General features: G+C 29.7%; 2 protein-coding genes across 5 annotated transcripts in view; one reads left to right on the top strand and one right to left on the bottom strand.

The window, feature by feature from the left end:
* LOC105256367 (TWiK family of potassium channels protein 7) overlaps positions 1–20,638 on the bottom strand; it is a 258,014-nt gene that overhangs the window by 195,685 nt on the left and 41,691 nt on the right. The window contains exons 1-2 of one of the 4 annotated variants that reach the window (XM_025409191.1): positions 5,395–5,577; positions 2,911–3,010 (exon numbers count right to left, since the gene is read on the bottom strand). The gene's annotated coding sequence lies outside the window, so the exon portion shown is untranslated. Of the gene's footprint in view, positions 1–2,910; positions 3,257–5,394; positions 5,578–20,638 lie in introns of those variants that run through there. The other 3 variants (XM_025409190.1, XM_025409189.1, XM_020029104.2) reach the window with 3 other exon arrangements.
* Positions 9,163–20,074, top strand: LOC112638133 (alpha-tocopherol transfer protein-like). The gene is made up of 8 exons (XM_025409227.1): positions 9,163–9,281; positions 16,291–16,439; positions 17,106–17,271; positions 17,561–17,665; positions 18,876–19,017; positions 19,139–19,249; positions 19,350–19,455; positions 19,853–20,074. Exons 1-8 carry the CDS (start codon positions 9,163–9,165, stop codon positions 20,002–20,004), a joined length of 1,050 nt encoding a protein of 349 aa, XP_025265012.1. The 3' UTR covers positions 20,005–20,074.

Here is a 20,638-nt window from a genome sequence, read left to right as displayed (position 1 = left end):
AAATCTCTTTTCCAGAACTATCTCGCTTTCAGAAATCTGACTGATACCGCGGCTCCGGAAAGTCGCAGAGGATATGCGTGCCACACGTGCACACATCACTGGATTGATATTTATGGGATTTCATAATTGTTTTCGAAATACCCGTCGCATCTAAGTCGATCTTGCAATTCTCGCATTCCTCTTACGCGATAATAAACGAAGCTTATATCGATCGATCCATATATACCATTTACGTATAGCTGAAATCCAAACGTATCTCGGATTGCATTTCCATTTCCAAGCAAATTAAGATTTACGAACAAAATTCCAGCGGATGGGTTCTCCATATTCGTATCGTAATTGCTTTATACAAGAAATATCGCGGCATCGAAAGCTTATTCCGCATGAGGGAGATAAATTCTTCAAAATTGTTAAAATTTATTGAAAATATATTTCAATTATTCGTCACCTTGTGTACGAAGAATAAACAAATTTTCGAATATTTTCTTCATATGGAATTTAATTTAATTTTTTAATGATTATTATTACACACACTTGCAATTATCGTTAAATAATTAAAAAGATATTTAATTCATGGAACATCAAGTATTGTTTATATAAGCCATCTCCCTCTGTTGATAATAAACGCCTCGAAAATGACATTATTCTAACAAAGTTTCGATACAGGAATCGCGCGATAATCGAAGTTAAACTCGAGGTACGACAGGAAATAGACTATGCTATATTCGGAAAGCTCAAATCTGAAGAGCAAAGTACTTCGTGGTGGCGCTTGGAGACACCATTCTCCGTCGTATGGAACAGCGTGGAAATTCAAAAGCGCATGTTTGTCGTCCACTCGGCGAACCCTTCTGGAAATTGGCCCGGTGTCACCGGAGAATTTCAGTACCCTCTCTTGTGGCCCTGTCCACGCGAAGCGCAAGGGAATCCAGTAAAATTAAATCAAGAGGACTTTCGTCCTTTCGTCCGTCGAAAAGCCGCGGGACAGCTATTACTACACATGTGTATTCATGTAATACTGCCGAACAATGACTCTCATTTAAATGTTATCGATTCAAAGACCACATACACATTTGTATCTTGCCATTTTAATAAGAGCGGTATATTTTTTAAAATAAATATGATATATTTCTATATTTTGATTAATTTTTACATATCTTGCTTTGCATGGCGAATATTATGCTTTCTCTTGCATAAAATTGAGATGTAAATATTAATACGTTATACAAAAATATATAAAGTAATGAAATAAGAAATGCGTATTAAATATGCCGAAAAATATGTTAACAATATATAAAAAAATCGATATCATGTGTGAATTTTTATAAATTTCCCCGCATTGTTGGTGCCTATGCATTTAACATAGTGTTGTAAATCTTTTGAATCTAGGCCTCTTTAACATCGCCCGCTTTTCGGAAATGGTGGAATGGTACCGTAAGGTATATCCGTTGGATAGCTTCCAGAACGCGGTTGCAGCAGCTTTGGGGTCGAAATATCGCGACGGTTGTGGGGTTGGTATTACTGATATTAGCGTCGCCAGTAACTCTTTCGAAATAGTCTTGGCACGTACCAAGCTCGTGTTAACTTCTTCCTTTTCTTGAATCACGGCTTCCGCCGAATTACAGACGCTCTCCTCTCGCGCATCCTTTGACGATTATTGCGATCTATTAGTTTGCGATTAATTACATATTTTTCAGCTAAACAACAGATGTACAGATTGCTACTTTAAATGTCCATTCCATATTATGTGCTCTTATTAATTCATTACAATTTTCTCGTTGTAAACATGATATTGAAACGCGCAAAACCCCTAGATATATGAAAAATATATATGAAATATTTGGAAACAATATCGAAGTGTTATGAGAGAATGATAAACAAAATAGCTGCAAGTTGGATCGATCTTATTCGAAAACACGCGAGAAATGAAGTTTTCCTATACCACATTGGATATAACGGACGAGCGCATTTTTTAAAATTGGCATCGATGTACGAGCTATGTCGATCTTTTTTCAGATTCTGTTTCGCCACATCGTATATCAATGGAATAGGGATTTGGACACGAATACCATCAAGTTTGATTCTGCGCTCGTATGACGCTTTTCCTATTGCTATTTATTTTGCTTTATTCTTCGACAGTCATTCACCTCGCCTCACGCCTTTTCTTATTCACTGTTTTGATAACAAAGCGTGAAAATACGTACTCAACAGCTATTTACATAATGATAAAAATATTCTTATGCGATTTGAGTAAGAGTTCCAATCTTTTACAGATAAGAGATTTTATATTTTTTATAATAATAAATTAAGATAATTATAGAAAATTATAGAGATATAATGATATCTTTTTATAATAGAGATTATAGAGAGATATATTATATTTATAAATTCATCTTATTTTTTATTTTTAACATTTTTATTTCGACAAAAAACGCCCGTATCAAGTAAGTTCCTGTATGTAATGAGAAATTTAGAACAAGCCAAGATGTAATTAAAGTATGTACTTATATTATTACTTTAATGCTTTTATCACATTACTATATTTTCTGTAGAAGTTCTCTTTATGTTTTATACTTAAAAGAATAAAATGTCATATTAATAATATAAAAAATAATAAAGCGCGCTCCTTTACAAGCTAATAAATTATCTCTTCGTAATATAATTGTGTAGGAAATGTATTTAACATGACACCTATATTTACCGATATATAAGCAAGTTATTTTCTGTTTTCTATGAAAGGCATTTGATATTTATAATATGATAACGATTATCGAATTATAAATGTCACATCTTTTAATATCAATTACAAAGATGTGCGACTATATGTATAATAATTATGAACAATAAGTGAATCAAAAGAGAGCGCAGAATCAAGCTTTTCGTTATATAAAAATATATCATGTAAGTACTCACCCCAATTCTCAAAGTCCGCAAACGAAGTCACAGGAATTATGGATACACTTGATATATAGTTTTATTAACAGCGTACACTGTCTCGAAATTATCTTGAGATCTGAAAAGATGACACGTTTTCAAATTAACAATTCTAGAAATGAAGTAGGATGTAGAATAGCTCTATGCACTCTACACTGACACGATGTCACTAGCACGCTGTCTTTCTCGTTGACGAAACTTGTCACACGTTCATTTTCACATATCACTATAGTTCAGTCATAACATTTTATACCGTAATGTTCATCCTCGCACAAAATTTGTCATTAATAGCACACAAGGATTACGTGTCAATTTCGAGTACTTAGATATTTTTGCATATATCTTTAGAGATAATAAAAAGTGTCTGTGTAAATACATACATTTATATTGAAAATTAAATTTCTCGAATATAATCTAAGATTCCAAACAAAATATATTAATTAATAACAAATCAACGTAACTTATTCTTCACCACAATTAGGCTTATTATTTTCCTACATATTTTTCCTAACAAGATACTATATATTAAAGTAAATTTCAACACACATCTTACTAAAATTTCCGACTTTAAAATATTTTTAAATTATAAGATGATATCAAAACATTTTTACAAAAGCACTAAATGCATAGTGAATTCGCATCAACTCTGATTATTTCTATAATATTGCTATTTTACTATTAATAATTAACTATTATGTCGAGCTACCTATAAATGCAAGCGCTTTTTATTGGTTATTGGTCGTGGCCTCTTTCACGCATACACGCGTGCTTATTCATTGTACAACAATGTCGAGTAGATGGTTTAATTGCGAATTATTGAGCCATTGCGAAATTCAATTGCCATATAGGTGTCTCACGCGTCTCACCCGCACGCATAGCACGCAAGTGAAATCGTGCGTGTAAAACGCCTCACCGATGCCCAACGCGCATCCATACGATTCTTCCCATTTTCATAACGGAATTCAGTTTAATGAACACGCGTGTTTTATCCTATATAGATGCCCATTATTTTCAGTTTACATATCGTAAAACATCGGAGAAATACGTATAAATGTCTCGTCCCATACAGCAATTAAATAGTTACAACATAAATTTCTTAATATTAAAATTTAAAAATAATGATATCATCCTGTAAAATTATAAAAGAGAATGAATTATAAATTATATCAAGAGGCAAAAGATAAATTAAAAATTATGGCAAAAAATAATCCGTTTATTTTACACTGTTATTTTTGTAGCTAATAACATTGTAATAACCATAATAAAAACTTTGTAGTAGTTACATTATTAGGTTTATATATTTGAAACATTCTGTTTTAATTTCAATGATGAAATTATATAAAAAATTCTTAAATGAGACTGGAATTTTGTAGAGTATTTCGAACTTTTGACTAAATAAAAAAAAATACAACTGTACGTGAATGCAAAAAAATGGCGTATTTTATTTTAAATTAAATACCTCTGTGAATGGCTGAGAGGAAAAAAAAACATTTTCACTGAAATGTTTCGTTAAATCAATTTTCTTTTTAACTTGATTTAACATAACAAAACTATTTGAATTTCATTGAAAAAAATCGAAGCTTCTGATGAACACTGTAAATGCTAAATATTTTATTTTATAGTGCCATTCTACATGGGCATTTTTTCATATGTGCTCGATATTTTTAATCATATATATGCTTCAATGAATGAATTCTTACATGCTCAATATTTTCAAAATAAATTTATTGACACTGCATATAAAATATACCATTATCTTAATATAATTATTAAAGTAATTTAATGATGCAATTATTTTCTTGTTAACATAATCATTTGCAAATTGCTGTTTATTTAGCATTAACTTTAGTGCACTGAATAATTGAGAGAGAAATCCTATATATACATTAATATAAACCAAACTTGATTTGATATATCCGCAATTATTGTAATAATATAGGATTATTATAATAATACAAGAAAAAATCTATATCTGATCCGATTCTATATCTGATCGTCTATTATAGCTAATCGAAAAATTCAAACAAATGTGCTGCATAAAAAATCATTTAAATCTTTTATTATATAAAAGTGTGATTGTGCTTATATAATAAAGATCTCTACGAAGGGTCAATTTCTTATCAATTTCGCATATACTGCGCATGATACTCGCGGTGCATTGCCCTCGAAGCAACGACCTTAATCCCGCGTGATTAATCCGTAACGAAGCAACCCCGTAGGAGATCAAACAGCTTCACATTCAATTTCTAATATAAACCTAAGCATATGAAACAATAAAATAAAATGATTGACACAATTCGAGCTACACGAAATCTCAATCAACTGAAACACTTTTTGTGTCTCTCCACTATCCCATCGTTCAGTAACACTGTATAGCCAGAGAACAATTTGACAAACCCAAAAATGCTCTTTACACACGGTCTTAAAAATCTTAAGGGAATGAAAAAAACTACAAAAACGCACTGATGATAGCTCCGAAAAGTTTCGCTGGCGATCCCGATCGATCGTAACGACTCGCACGTCAATTTCGCGGGATCAGCGCATCGATCGGTCATTCAAACGCAACCAGGGAATATGCGACCCCATCACGAGGGATGATGCACACACGCGTACGTCACACGCACTACCGCGAACCTGCGAAGTGTCCGCGAGTAACGCAAAACGACGAATGAACGGAAGCTCTGCGCTTGAAAGCTCGCAAGCCCCACCGCCCTTTCAGCGCGTGCGGACTGGAGCGAACTTGACCGATCGGAGGCGACCGACGCCGAGGGTGCACGAAGAGCAATGGACGGGAGGGTTTGACATATCGCTGCAAGATAATTAATCGGTAGAAATATAATGCCTGATCAAGAGTGCAGCAAAGCTCTCGCTTTTTTCTGACGCGGTTTTTCATCCGTTATTTGTGCAGATCTGAAAAAGAAAAAACTACGAAGCAGTTCATGATAGAGTAATGGCGCTATTAATTTCTTCATAAAAATACTAATAAGCTCTATATACTTTTTCGTTAATCCGTTCTTTATTTGAAAATGATTTTCAAAAATAATATAAATCTCTTCTTCATAAAAATATATCGTCATAGAAATATATCGCGCTTTGGTATAAAATGAACAATTTATAGCATAAAGTTTTTACAATAGCGTATTTATGTAAAATAAAATAACGAAACAAACGAGTGATTCTAGATTCTTGAAATTTTAAATTCTTTTTAAATCTACTTCATCACCACTTTCATGACAATTTCGCGGATCCGTTTAAGATACAAGCTTTTACTTTTCGCGCGGCAATAAAAGAAAGGGTCGATAAAACGAAGTGACAATGAGATAACGTTTACGTATCCGTCGGAATCCACAGGCAGCATCGAAAAGCTCTGATTCTCCAAGCAGGCAAGGTCGGTAACCAATTTACGACTAGCACCAGCCAGCGGCCAGTATTTTATGCCCCGAAAAGAAAAGAAGAAAAGAAAGTAAGCCGCGGACAGAGACGAAAAGTGAAAGCAAAAAAAGGATGGCCTGCTCCAATCGAATTCATTTCCATCCGTGTCCAAGTACCGAATCTGCCGGCTTGGACGAGCGATTCTGTCGTACGTAAAATTCATTGTCAATACCCTTCCGGTTGATCGTAGTGGCGAAGCATTCAAATAGAACAAAGAAGCTTACACTGAAAGCGAACGGAACGGCACCAACCGTCTCTTTACTGTGAATTTTTAGTTAATCCCGTGGGGATATCGTGTCCGACGCGATCGCAAAGCAGCAAAAGAACAACATTTAAGTCTATTTAGAGCGATCAAGCGCCGGCAAGTGTTTAGGATTTGCAAGGAATGTATCAGTATAGGTAAAACATAGCAAATAAGCTTCTACGGCAATCCCATCATTGATGAATACCGTTCTTCGGATGTGGTCGGATAATTAAATACCGTCCATTCCTCTACAAGCTTTGATCCCTCCAATCAGTACGTTGCAACATATTCGAGTAAGGTACGCAACCTTTGTACGCTCCTCGACGCTTTTACGAAACAAATTGAAACGGACTCTGAATGTTTAATGTTCAGACACCTATATCCGGCCGCGAGAGCATGCTTTTTTTCACGTTCAACCTACAACAGTTTCTCTCTGCACTTTGAAATTTGTTAGCGTTCTGCTGGAACAAACAATACTGGCGATGTGCAAAGCTCGACGCTAATTAAATAGAGATCTTGTCATCTATATTGCTCTACATCCTCGATTTTCCATACAACATTTCGCGGAAACGTTAACATTCTTTTTAATTGTGATGTTAAAAACTTTTAACACATTTTTAACGGGTTATCTCGTTGATTTTAATGGTGACGCGCGTAATAACGTAAACAAAATAAAAGTAAAAAGTAAACTTTATGATAGATATAAAATAAAATTATTTTTACATTTCCTATTTTCTCACGAATAAATTAAAATCGATCGAATAATTCGATAAAATTAAATAATTCGGGTCGGTTTCCTTTGTCAGATTAAGTTTCAGCAACATAGGGATCTATCATTTGTATCATATTTTCACGAAAATTGCGTTGGCCGTCTAAAGCTCTTAATTTTACAAAGTAATACAGGAACGACGTTTGAGGCAGAACGAGGCCGAGGCCGGCGGCGATGCGCATCGCTCATCAGAACCAGTATAGCCGTGATACTAGAGTTACTCGTCAAATATTTACCTCGGGTGATGCTGGCGCCAGGCAAGTGGTATCCCAGCTGATACTGCTTCGAAACGAGAATACGTTCACGTGAAAAATGTTTCGTAGTCCATCGTTTAATTGTTGATAAATATGTGAGCGATCTTTCTCTGCAATTCATCCTTAAACTCGAAAGCAACAGCTCGTTCGCGAAACATGTTCGATTATTATCGTTTCATCTCGTGAATATTTTCCTTAAAAGCATTTGCAAAAAAATCTGACGATAGGTACTCATGTATATAAAAGAAAAATCAGAATTTATTATAAAAACCTACATAGAACGTTTGTAAAAAATCCACATTTATTGTAAGATACTGCAAATAGCGTTATAAATTGAATAAAACTGGAGATAAAAGCAAATAAAATTAATGAATATACATCAATATTATGAAATATTCAAACAACTTACTACAACTGCACATGTCGCATCGATAAAATTAATCTATTAAAGTTTCTAAAATGTATTCATTTTTTTTATATATCTTATTTATTTATATCTTTTATATATATCTCTCTCTGTTATATCTCTTATTTAGTATATAAAAACTAAATTGTGATAATAAGCAAATCGAATACATAATTAATTGTATAATATAATATATTCAATTTTCTTAAATAATACATTCTTTATAAACGAAATAGGTATAATATGGCAGTAAAAACAAGAAAAGGAAATAAAAGATTCAGCATAATAAAACTTAATAAATTAGTCTAGAAGGGGGGGGGGATATTTGCAATTACAATAATAAAAAAAACGTCCAAAGTTCAGATAAACTCAATAAAATTATCTAAATGAAAAACATGATATTTTTACATCCATTTTTATATATTTTATGTTCATTTTGAATTGGAAAAACATTTAACTTTAATTTAAACATTTAACTTTAATTTAAAAATTGAATTCAGATAAAAATTGATTTTAAATTGATATTGTAGATAAGAGAATTGCAAATATTCCTGTTATTTTTTTTAAATTGTTTAAAATATTGATGACAAATTAAAAATTATTGTATTTTATAAAATATTTCAAAAAAAATACTAAAATAAATAAGATACAATTCGTGTTAAATGTTAATTCGTGTTATATATTAATGCTAATTAACTAGTGCGTATTAACCAATTCACTGGAACACCCGAAATCAACGTTTTGTGCCAAAACTGGTGAGAGCAAATAAATTCGTATTTTACAAAGTTTATCTATAAGAGGTTTTTTGGTCACAGATAACGGATTAGTTCAAGATATTCAAACTTGAACATATCGAATTTGAATCTTCTCTAATGGAATAACAAATATAATAATAAAATAACAAAATTAATTCACCATACTAAATCCGCCATTTTGAATTTTAAAATTTCGATCCCAAATTTGTCATCAGCGAAAAATATGTGTATCAAGTTTCATGTAAATCCGTTGAAAGTTGGCAAAGTTATTCACACTGGACTGGATGTATAAACTATTAGCAGTTGTGATACTTTTTTTTTGCCATATATAAGCCATTACCAGTGAACCGGTTTAAACAGCAAAGATTGGAATGAAAGGTGACCTTCGAGCGTTTTCGCAGCTTAAAGAGTTGTTAAAGAACGACAATCAGATTGAGAATAGTTGTCAAGTTATACGGACGTGTTTTAGTCTATTCTGTAAGTCTATTCTGTAAGCTTTTTGTTTTAATTGTTCCCTTTATTTATTATTTATAATTTCGTTATTATTGTTGAAGGTGTTTTTTTTTATTTGTAAGTGCGCAATTACAGTGATAGCATGTGCCGATCAGTTGTCGCGCGCGCTCGATTCATATCGACTCCAATCCGCAGATGCAACAATATATATATATAATTTTTGGCTGTTTTATATGTTACAAACCATGTGAAAACTAGCACAACGTATTTTTCTTCATTCGCAATAATATTTATCCAATTATCTCAATGATTTAAAAAATACGCGACAGGCTTTCCAATTAGCATTAATTATGTATAAGCTAATAGTTAGATGAAATTACAATAAACAAGCATGTAATCAGCAATCTCTAATTAATTGTGTTTCCGCTGATTGATTTTGCGGTATCTTTGCTGGTATGTGGACATTCCATTCTCGCTTGTTTTACCATAATTAGTGGAATGAGTATTAGTACGATATATATTTGACAAAAGAACGTCTGCGAATTTAATCGCTATACGTATTCAATGTGTGTGTGCAAAATAATATTTAAAATAATATTTATTTGTATTTCGAAATATATGCAGGAAAAAAATTAATATTACAAATTTTAACTATAAAAAGTGTAATCATAACATAGTTACATTCGTAATCGAATGAGTTTTCCTCAGAATGTAACATAACAGAGATGATAAAGAGAAAACAGGGAAAATTTGCTATTAAGTCAGCTGATGGAAATTCAGTCCTACAATTATATAAATATATATACACACACACACACACACACACACACACACACACACACACACACACAAGAATAATAATTAATTGATATGACTTCCCGACTAAATTATCAAAATACTCAACTGGCAAGACCTTGTTAAGGAAATTAAATTCGGTAATACTGACTGGATTCTCTACCGGTTTCCAATTGGACACTACGTTAATGCTAAAGATTAGCGAGAAAAATAACTCGTGAAATATCTCGTGATGACAATGAACAGTTTTTTTCCTCGCCAAAATTTTACGTTTACTATCCTCAAAAACGATTCGCAAATATTAAGTGCCATTCGGCGTTTTTAAATTCTTTTACAAGAATTACTAGCTGCATCGCAAACATATCAACTTTTTCGTTTTAAATTACAGATTTTTTTGATAACATTAATAATAACGATCATCTTTTAAGAGCATTTATTACTTCCTATGGAATTTCTTGGTTTCTTATAGCCACATATTCATATCAAATGGAAGAGCGATGGAGAATAGTTTCGGCTAAGGATCGTTTAAGGGATGGTAGTCGGGGAGTGATTCCCGTGACAGAGAACCGGGAGAGGGTGTATGGCCCCAGGGGTTAATAGATGGCCAATGTTCCCGCACACTGAGGTCAGACACTGTGTCACCTTCTCCCTGTTCGTCATTACGAATGCAGATTGGACCTCCCGCCATTACCTTGTTCTCTATCTAATCGTCGTCGGAAACGGCTACGAAACTTCCCGGAAAATTGTCCATTGTTCGATGTTGGCTGTACCTTCTATATTGGCATTTGAGTCGATACTGCCACGAAAAGTTGCAGTTGTCGCTCATCATAAATTGACAAGACGCGTTAAACGTTTATTTTCCTAAGTCCTGATCGTGTGGAGTCCTGATTGCGTGGAATGAGAAATGATAGAGGAATGACTGACAGAAAAGCTACTGGGTGATGTTTTTTTAAAGCTGAATAGATTGACAATCTCAAATTGCTTTTCTCTCTCCTTCTCTCTTTCACTTTTTCTTTCTTATTCTTTTTCTAGCATAACTGAAGATAACACACTTATATAAAAATACATACATATATATATATATATATATATATATATATGTATGTATATATATATATATATATATATATATATATATTATTGCAATTAATAAATGAATAATATCTATAACTGCAAAACAAACAGGGAAGAAGAAGATCAGGCGTGTCTAATATCTAACATTTATAACTATGAAAATTGAAAAAAATTACGAAATAATAAATAAATAAGAAACAACATCATCTTGAAACTAATTAGTCTAAAAGAATACGAAATTTTATTATATTATTAAATCTATATTATGTATAAATATGGTATAAGATTCCATAATTTTTAATACACATATATTAAATTTGTAGAAAAGATGATGGCAATCGGTTATATGTTTGGTGACCGTAAATAGAAGAGTATAACACAAAAGCCACAGAATGTAGCAATTTTCCGGTTGCGTGGTCGTGAAAAATGACCACTGACAACATTTTCGTGAAGCAGCAACAATGAGCGACATGGCTGTATAGACCATGTACGTAGATTGTTGTACACGTACGACCAATGAACATGACAGATGCGTCGTACCAACAAGACTCGGATGCTTAATGGTTCACGAACTACTCAATCGCGTTCTCGATACGCTTGATATTCCGAGCAATTAGCAATGACCGTTACAAGTAGAAGGCATAACAGCAACTTCATAAATGCATTCTCACATTACAGAATATTCTCATTTTACAGATATATGTGAAAGTATTCTCTTCCAATTTTAATAGGCTCTTTGAATATTCTATATATATATATAATAACTTAAAATAAGAAATGCATATTTTTTATAAGTATTTTTTGAAAATATTTTAATTGAAATAATCTCTTCAACATACCGAAAATCCATCAAAATCGAATAATGACATTTGTTAATACAAATTCAAAATGTAATTGGATTTGCTGAATTAAGATTTACTCATTATGACCAGCATTTAATAATTTCTTTGTATAATTTTTGTATATTTAAAAAAGTTTTTGTAACATTAGAATCTTCTTCAATTAAAAAAAAAATATATATATAGGGACCAAAATTTAAGAAATAATTCTTCATAATAAAAGAGAAAATCAAGAATAAAGACGAGAAAATCAAGAAAATTTCGATATAGGTTTCTTTTTGTAGTTATAAATTATAAATGTTTGAAAATTTGCATCATTTGAAAAGGCACCTCAAGCACGGCAATTCACCGATCTTGAGCATGCGTTAGTTAGTTATATCGGTAAAGTCATTATCAGAATGCACTGTGACACATAAGTACACAAGCTTATCTCGTAGTAGCTGATGTAACATCTGCGATATTCAGCAATATATTTTTCTCTAGCAAGCCTACCATACTAAATATCGTACATTTTACATCAGCTGCTACAAAGCAAGCTTCTGTTCACATGTGTCACGGTGTATTTCAACAATGACAAATATATATATATATATATATATATATATATATATATATACTTGTTTATATAATAAAATGCAACAATTTTTTATAAATGTATATGGTAGATTTAAAAATATAATATTAAATATGTATTATTTAATATAATATTGTTTTTTAATGTCATACAGCGTATATAAAACATTCTTACTTATTCATAATTAGATGTTTCAGATGTAGCAAAGTTAAACATGACATTTCGAAAACGTCTGTAGAAGATTAATTATGCAATGTTTTCTAGATGCAACAAGGTCCACAAGTTTTATGAATACGATTATTTCAATTGTATGATTATTTCTCTTCTCTGACGTTGAATAAGTAATCAGTGTCAATATTATCGATTATAAATCACTTTACCAAGAAAAATTTTATTCCTACCTACAAATTATTATCATATTAAACACTCTACATCTTATATTGAACTACATTAATCGGCTTTGCCAAGAAACTTCTAATTAAAAGTTTTTTACAGAATAAATCAAAATTATATAATTATCATAATTATCATAATTATATATATCAAAATTATATACAGAGATGCTATATCTGTGGAAAAATAATAATAGCAATAAATACAAATGAATTGGAAGAAGAAGTAAAATTAAGATAGGTTCAAGTCAGAAAACGCAATTGATTTAAACGATTTCAATTATAGCATATAATATGTTGTGTTCTTATGTATATAAAAATATTTTGAGGTTACGCGAGAAATAACCAAAAATAATGCTTAAATAATTGGTCTATATAAAGAAATTGATTAAAATAGAAATCACAGAAAATTTTTCAGTCTCCCTATAAAATAATGTAGTAGCAAATAAGTGTTACATATAACAATTAATTACATGAAAATTTCACAATGCAAAAAGAGGAAGAAAAATAAAAAGTGACCAGCGAAATAAAATTTCCTTAAATATATTATTTTTTTATATACATATTTTTTTCCAAAATAATCTGTAATTTCACATTAAATGACAAAAACATATTATATATTCAACATAAAATATTATATATTTCTGTCTTTTTTTCATTATATTTAATAGTGTTTCCAACCGATATTTCCTGTTTCCAATCGATATTTTTAGTATCAGTTTTTTTGCCACTTACGTATCATCAATTAATAGGAGAAAAAAGACGTAACATAAAGAGTACGTTCAATATAAATTCCGCTATTTTTTAAGAAGTATTTGATATTGATTGATTTGACAATATAAATATATATATATATATATATATATATATAACACAGATTTCTACATATTATATCTAGACCGCTAACAAACAGCTATGACTCATACTCAGACTTAAGATGCTCTCTATTTTAACAATAAGTACAAAATTCATCAATTTAAACCTAAAACAAAATTTTACAAAATTTCTGAAATAAAATAATACAAGAATGTATACGCCTTTAGTCGTGCATTTGCACGCAGTGGTGTTTTAATGCGTCATAGAGCTAATAATATAAAAACATAATATGTATCTAGCGCAAGAAATCTAATACAAGCTTATCTAATCTGTCGAGCGCACATAATTCTAAAGAACATGCAGCTAAATTGCTTCACTCCTGATTTTGCACATTTGTATAAAGCAGTTTTTTCTTATTTAAATATGATTAAAATCTTCCAATGCTACTGCCTGATATATTGCTGCAAGCAAACCTAACCTTTATCATTAGATAACATATGTAATATAAATTACTCAAATCATGAATTAGCAACTTACGCATCAAACTTACAAGATAACTGGCTGTGATCAGAATTTCAATGAATAAACATACTTAAAAAAAAATATGATTGATGATAATTGGAAATAATATCATTAATCAAGCAAAAACAGAGATACGAAACAAGATCAAGCAAAAATGGAAATATAAAAAGTTGTTAAATAATTATACATATTATTTATTAAAGATCCAAAGAGCAAATGATTAAAATAATTAAGGATTAAAACAAGAGAAAAAAATAACAAAAGTCGATTTTAATCGTTTTTGAATGATGAAGTTTGTTTAATATATATTATTACATATTATGTAACTTGCATAATTCTTTTCACTATAATCATATCTCTTTCTATGATTTAGTAAAATTTTCTCCTCTTATCTTTTCATTTCTTTTCTCCGAAACTATCCGTGATCGACCTATTCGTTACCCTTCTCTGGCATTATAAATACATTTTTCTATGCAATTTCTATTAGCATAGTTTTTACATAATTGCACACGATACTATAACCAAACCGATGCACGCGATAGTAATTTTACATGGGAATAAATTGCACTAGTACGTATATAGTGAAATGATAGGTAGATGAAGCCAAACGAGACAGCAAAAGGGAAAAAAGAAAAAATAGGAAGTATAAAAAAATAACAATAAGTAACAATAAAACAATTCATCGGACATCACAGCAACATAAGATGCTTTTGCCTGTCTTCTGCATCTTTTTCCACAATGTTCATTAATTAAAATTTATATTATTTATATTATTTATATCATTAATTAAAATTAATGAAATTTCTTTTGCAACTCTTCTTCCAATCAGAATAAAGAATTAGATAAAGAAGTTTTGCAATTTTTAAAGTACATTTAAATTAAACATAGATTGTTCAAAATCAAACGAAATATCCGACCGCCAACGCGAATAATTAACGCGAATAATTATTCGCGCAGTAGATTTCGCGTGTAGTAGATAGCGCCCGCTCCGAGACCGCTTCGCTGCGAATTCGAATCTCAGTCGACTCGGAAAAATAACAAACACGAGCGACCGCTCACTTTCGAAAAGATTCTCTGCTTTCTTCGATTTAACTCAAAATTAATTTTTCATCGTTGAGAATCTTCTCGAAGGACGATATAAAACCACGCATCCGATGCCGTGTCCATCACTTCAAGTTTTCCGCCAGTCTGAAACCGCGTTGTACGAGAAACAACGAGTAATAGATTTTCGCTTTTTTCGATTTTAATAGTCTTCATCGCACTGAATCGACTATTCTCGGTACTTGCAAGGCAGTGGCCTGCTTGCATAGCATTTGTTCGCCGCTTTCCTTCTTTTGCAAATTACATTTTTTTTTGTACTCTTTTGTGTGTGGAGCAAAGTCCTATAGTCAAGTAATTCTTTGTTTTCTCTTCCACCTTTTGATTAAACTACCCGGATCACGAGTATATATTCGTACATAGATATAGCAACATTATAATTAATATTAACCTATCAATAATCTATAATTGTAAAATAATATAAATATTTTATTCTCTTTTCAACATATGAATATGTACATATACATTATTTTGCCTTAAATGTAACTATACAATTAATAATAATATCTATATGCATCGATTAAATTGATGCACGTATTTCTAATTGCAAAAATATCTTTAATTCAATTTTTAATTCATTTCGTTTAACTTCATTAAATGAAAAAAAAATTCAGCGAGTCAGAAACATATTCAATGAGTCATGATTTTTAAGTATAATCAGTCGAGAAGCGACTGCCACGAACAGTTCAAACGAACAGTTAAACAATGCGTATGAATGGAAATGTAAATTAATATTAATTATTAACATAATTCTTTAATTCATATTAGTAGTATTGTTTTTAAAGTCATATGTTAAAAATAATATGTTAAAAATAATTATCTTCATTAATATTAACATTTCGATAAAGAAACGATGAAAATAATATATTCATAATTATTATACATATGGATAACATATGTAATAATTTTAGATTGTGTTCCTTTTATTTTGTGAAGGACAATAAACACCACCATAAAGATGATTAAATTAGAAATGCCTCCATTTAAAGAAATATTAAAAGATACTGGAGGAAACGAACAACTTCTAGAAGAGCTACTGATTAAACTTCGACTATGGTTGAAGCAGCAAATTCATCTTCCTGAAGGTTTGCATTTTTAAATTTAAAGAAAAAAAAGTAAGATCTTATTAGTCAATTTATTACATATCATCTTCAAATCTGAAGAGCATATTTCGTAAATGTACTGATAAAAATATAATTAAAATATATATACACATAGTTTATATAAAAGGAGAAATTATGCGCGAAGAATTAGTTGATCAGAAATCAAATATTAAATATTTAAGAAACAATATTTTCTTTCTTAGTTTATTATAATAAATACATATTATATGTTATGAATCGTCCCCTATCTCCTGAATAATAACCGACTGACAATTCAACATACAAGATCATTATAGAATATAAAATGGCAATTATTTTAAAATTAATATTAATATGTACATTTATATTTATGTTACGAATATATGTTTTACTGTATGTAATATAGAAAAATATTAATTTTTATTATATCTAGTATACGTATATAACTTTTGCGCGCATAATTTCCACAAAGTGGATTATTTTATTGCTTTTCCAAATCTCATAGCTCTTTAATTATTAATAATACACAAAATTAATATGTTACATCTTTGTAATATATATTGACAAATATAATAGGATTTCAACCTTTGTTTATATTTATTTATGATTTCTTTCATTCATGAAATCTTATATCGTATGTAATAATCAATATTATTTTATACTTCACAGATATCTCTGAAAAACGATTAAAGTTCTACATTTACAGTGCAAAATTTAATTTAGAAAAAGTTAAGAAACGCTTGGATTTGCATTATACTCTTCGTAATCTAATTCCGGAGATTTTCACAACTCGTGACCCATTGGCCGACCGTATGCTTAAAATAAATACATATATGTAAGTCTTTAAATAACACTTCAAAGTTGTCGGATTCTTGCATAATATATTAATATTTTAAAATTTTTAAATCATAAAAACATCTTATATCACTAGAAGTATTAATCGCAATTTTATGTAATAGTATAATATAATGATATACACACAAGTAATTATACGTAATTATTATACATAGTTAATTTTTTGCTGAATGATTTAAGATCGATTATTTTTGATTCAAGAAAAAAAAGAAGAGAAAAAAAGAAAACTCATAGAGATATTGTTACAAATATTTCTTTATTTCTTTCAGACAATGTGTGACCCTACCAATATTAACACCAGAAAATTATAGAATCACTATGGTACGGTGGTTACATTCCGACAGTTCTGTAGTTGATCTATATGATGTTATAAAGTACGTATATCTACAAGTTAAACGTAATATACATAATATGTGCAAACAAAACAGTATTATACGTGCACAATACAACAAACAAACAAACAATATTAATGCAACAGGAAATTTTTTAATTTTATAAAAAAATATTTTATATAAATACTTTTTTTATACTTATTTCTTTTGCCGCGTATGCGAGCATGAATATATTATATATTCTTATATTTTTTTTAATTTATGAATTATCGAATCTTATCATGCATTTCCACGATCGTACATAACTATGAAAGAATTTATGCGCAGGTCACGAAATATTGTAAAAACACATTCAAAAAACGCTATATTTAGGATAATATAATCATATAATATTATATAAAGATATATAAATTAAAAGAGAGGACACGCACGGATATAAAAACGCAATAATTAATAACGATGGAAAGAAGAAGAAAGAAAAAAAGAAATTGAGCTGTATGCAACATTCTACAAGCTTTTTATATTATGATTCACGCGATGCTCTTATTTACTGACGAAATTATTATGTAACATTATTAGGTAAAGCGATTTCGATTTCACAGGGTCGCGCTATCCAGCTGATCCAATCACAATGGATCGATCTTTCGCTTTATTCTGCACGATCTGTAAAATCTTCTCTCTCTCTCTCCCCCCCCCTCTCTTTCTTTGCTCCCTCCCTTCTCTCTCTCTCTCTCTCTCTCTCTCTCTCTCTCTCTCTCTCTTTGCGTAAGTTAAATATGCAAGTCCTTTTCTCTTGTGCTTGCTATTATCGATAATGAGATAGAAACAAGATACTTTCACGCCCTGCTTTTTCCTCTAGTCTACTACAATTCCACTACCTTCAACAGTACACATCGAAAGGAAAAGCTAAAATCAATAACTTCGATAAAACGAGATAAAAAAGGAAATGCAGGAAAAACTGTTGGCCTTTTTTTCGTGCGGATTCTTATACAACATCTCGAGATTAGATAATTTTATATTTTTTATTAAATGAAGCAACTCGGCAACAAATTATATTTAATAGATTTAGTGGACGATAATTGATTGTTATTATATATATATATATATATATATATATATATATATACACCTATATACCTACATACATATACACATATACCCAAAATATAAATATTATACAAATTTTTATTCATCTTTGTAAAAATAGATCAAGATAAAATCAATAAATATACTATTTTTTTAAATATTACAGATATTACAGCATGATAATGGAGACACGTATAGAGGAAGATATAGTTAATTCCGATGTTATAATTTACGATTGTACCAATTTGACTTTCGGTCATGTATTGAAGTATACACCAGTTGCAATGAAAAAACTCGACATTGCTCTGGTATTTAAGAAATAAATAATTTCTTATATGTATATACTATACATATAATATATACTTTACAAAAATTAATACATATAATTATACTTTACAAAAATTAATTTTTATTATTCAATCTATATAGGAATCATACGGTTCAAGAATGAAAGCAATTCATGTGATAAATACACCAAGTTTTTTTGATGTCTTATTGAAAGTAGTTAAATCAGTAATGAAAGCAAAACTTGTTAACCGAGTATGTTAACCGAATATAATTTAAAACTAGAAACTTTGTATTTCATGTGTACATGGATTGGAATAATTATACAGTTTTAACTGCAATTATGATATTTTAGATACATCTTCATATATCCGGAATAGAATCAATATATGGGATTATACCAAGATCTCTTTTACCAGTAGAATATGGCGGTGAACAACCATCACTGAATATTTTATCTGGTACAATATTCTTTACTTCTTTAAAAATATATGTTTTTTTATCAGTGACTTTATTTCGATTTTAAATATTTAAAACGAAATGTTAAAAATAAATGATAACATTTTCACTTGAATATTAATCTATCTGTAATAAAAAATATGATCTCTCTTTAATTTTCATGTAGCTTAACAATAATTATTTTATTTTCACAAAAAATTCTTTTAATTAAATATCTAAACCTAAGAATTCCTTTAATTATTTTATATGTATTATATGTGTGTACATATTGTATATATTTAAAACATCTTTTCTTATATACAAATAAATATATTCATTATATCATAAATATATTTATTATATATTTAGAATGTAAAACATATACTAAAAAATGTTCAAATTTCTTTGATATTGTTTCAGATATGTGGAAAGCAAAATTGATAGAACGAAGAGAATGGTTCCTGAAGGAAGAAAAAGTTAAAGTTAACGAATCTCTCCGATCAAAGTCTGTAATAAATCCGGAGGATCTATTCGGAGTTTCTGGAACATTTCGAAAATTAGACATTGATTAACGTGAATGTTATTTTAAAGATATAGATAATAAGATTTATGTTATCGGATATATACATACAGATATATGCATACACTATAAATAGTTATATGTAATGTAAGGAATTCTTTAAAATATTAATATTTATAAAATAAAATAAATTTTATATTGACATTGTACGTAAAAAATAAAAATTATAGCATACAAGGAGATTATTTAGGCATTATCATAATAAATGATAAATTACACAAAATATATATGACAAATTACACAAAAAATGCACTGAAAAAAAGGCAATAATTGCATAATAAAAAAAATTATAGTTGAGATTCCTATTTTCAAAATTATTACTACTATAACATTGATAATAATAACCTCGTGCGTAGTAATAATAACTTTAAACATAATTGCCACTAAAATATATTTATATAATTTATATAAAATAATTTATATAGAAAATATATTTATATAATTTATATATATTTATGATAATTATATTTTTAGCAGCAATTATATTTAAAATTATTATTACTATTTTATGTGTGTGTGTGTGTGTGTGTGTGTGTAATCATCGTAATCTTATATGATATACAAATTGTTATTGCAATATTTTTAATTATTATTATACATCTTTTTTTTCTCTTAAAGAAACTCTT

The sequence above is a fragment of the Camponotus floridanus genome, unplaced genomic scaffold (genome assembly GCF_003227725.1).
Source record: "Camponotus floridanus strain SB8 unplaced genomic scaffold, Cflo_v7.5 scaffold25, whole genome shotgun sequence".
Lineage (NCBI taxonomy): Eukaryota > Metazoa > Arthropoda > Insecta > Hymenoptera > Formicidae > Camponotus > Camponotus floridanus.
This window is presented reverse-complemented; position numbering and strand designations above follow the sequence as displayed.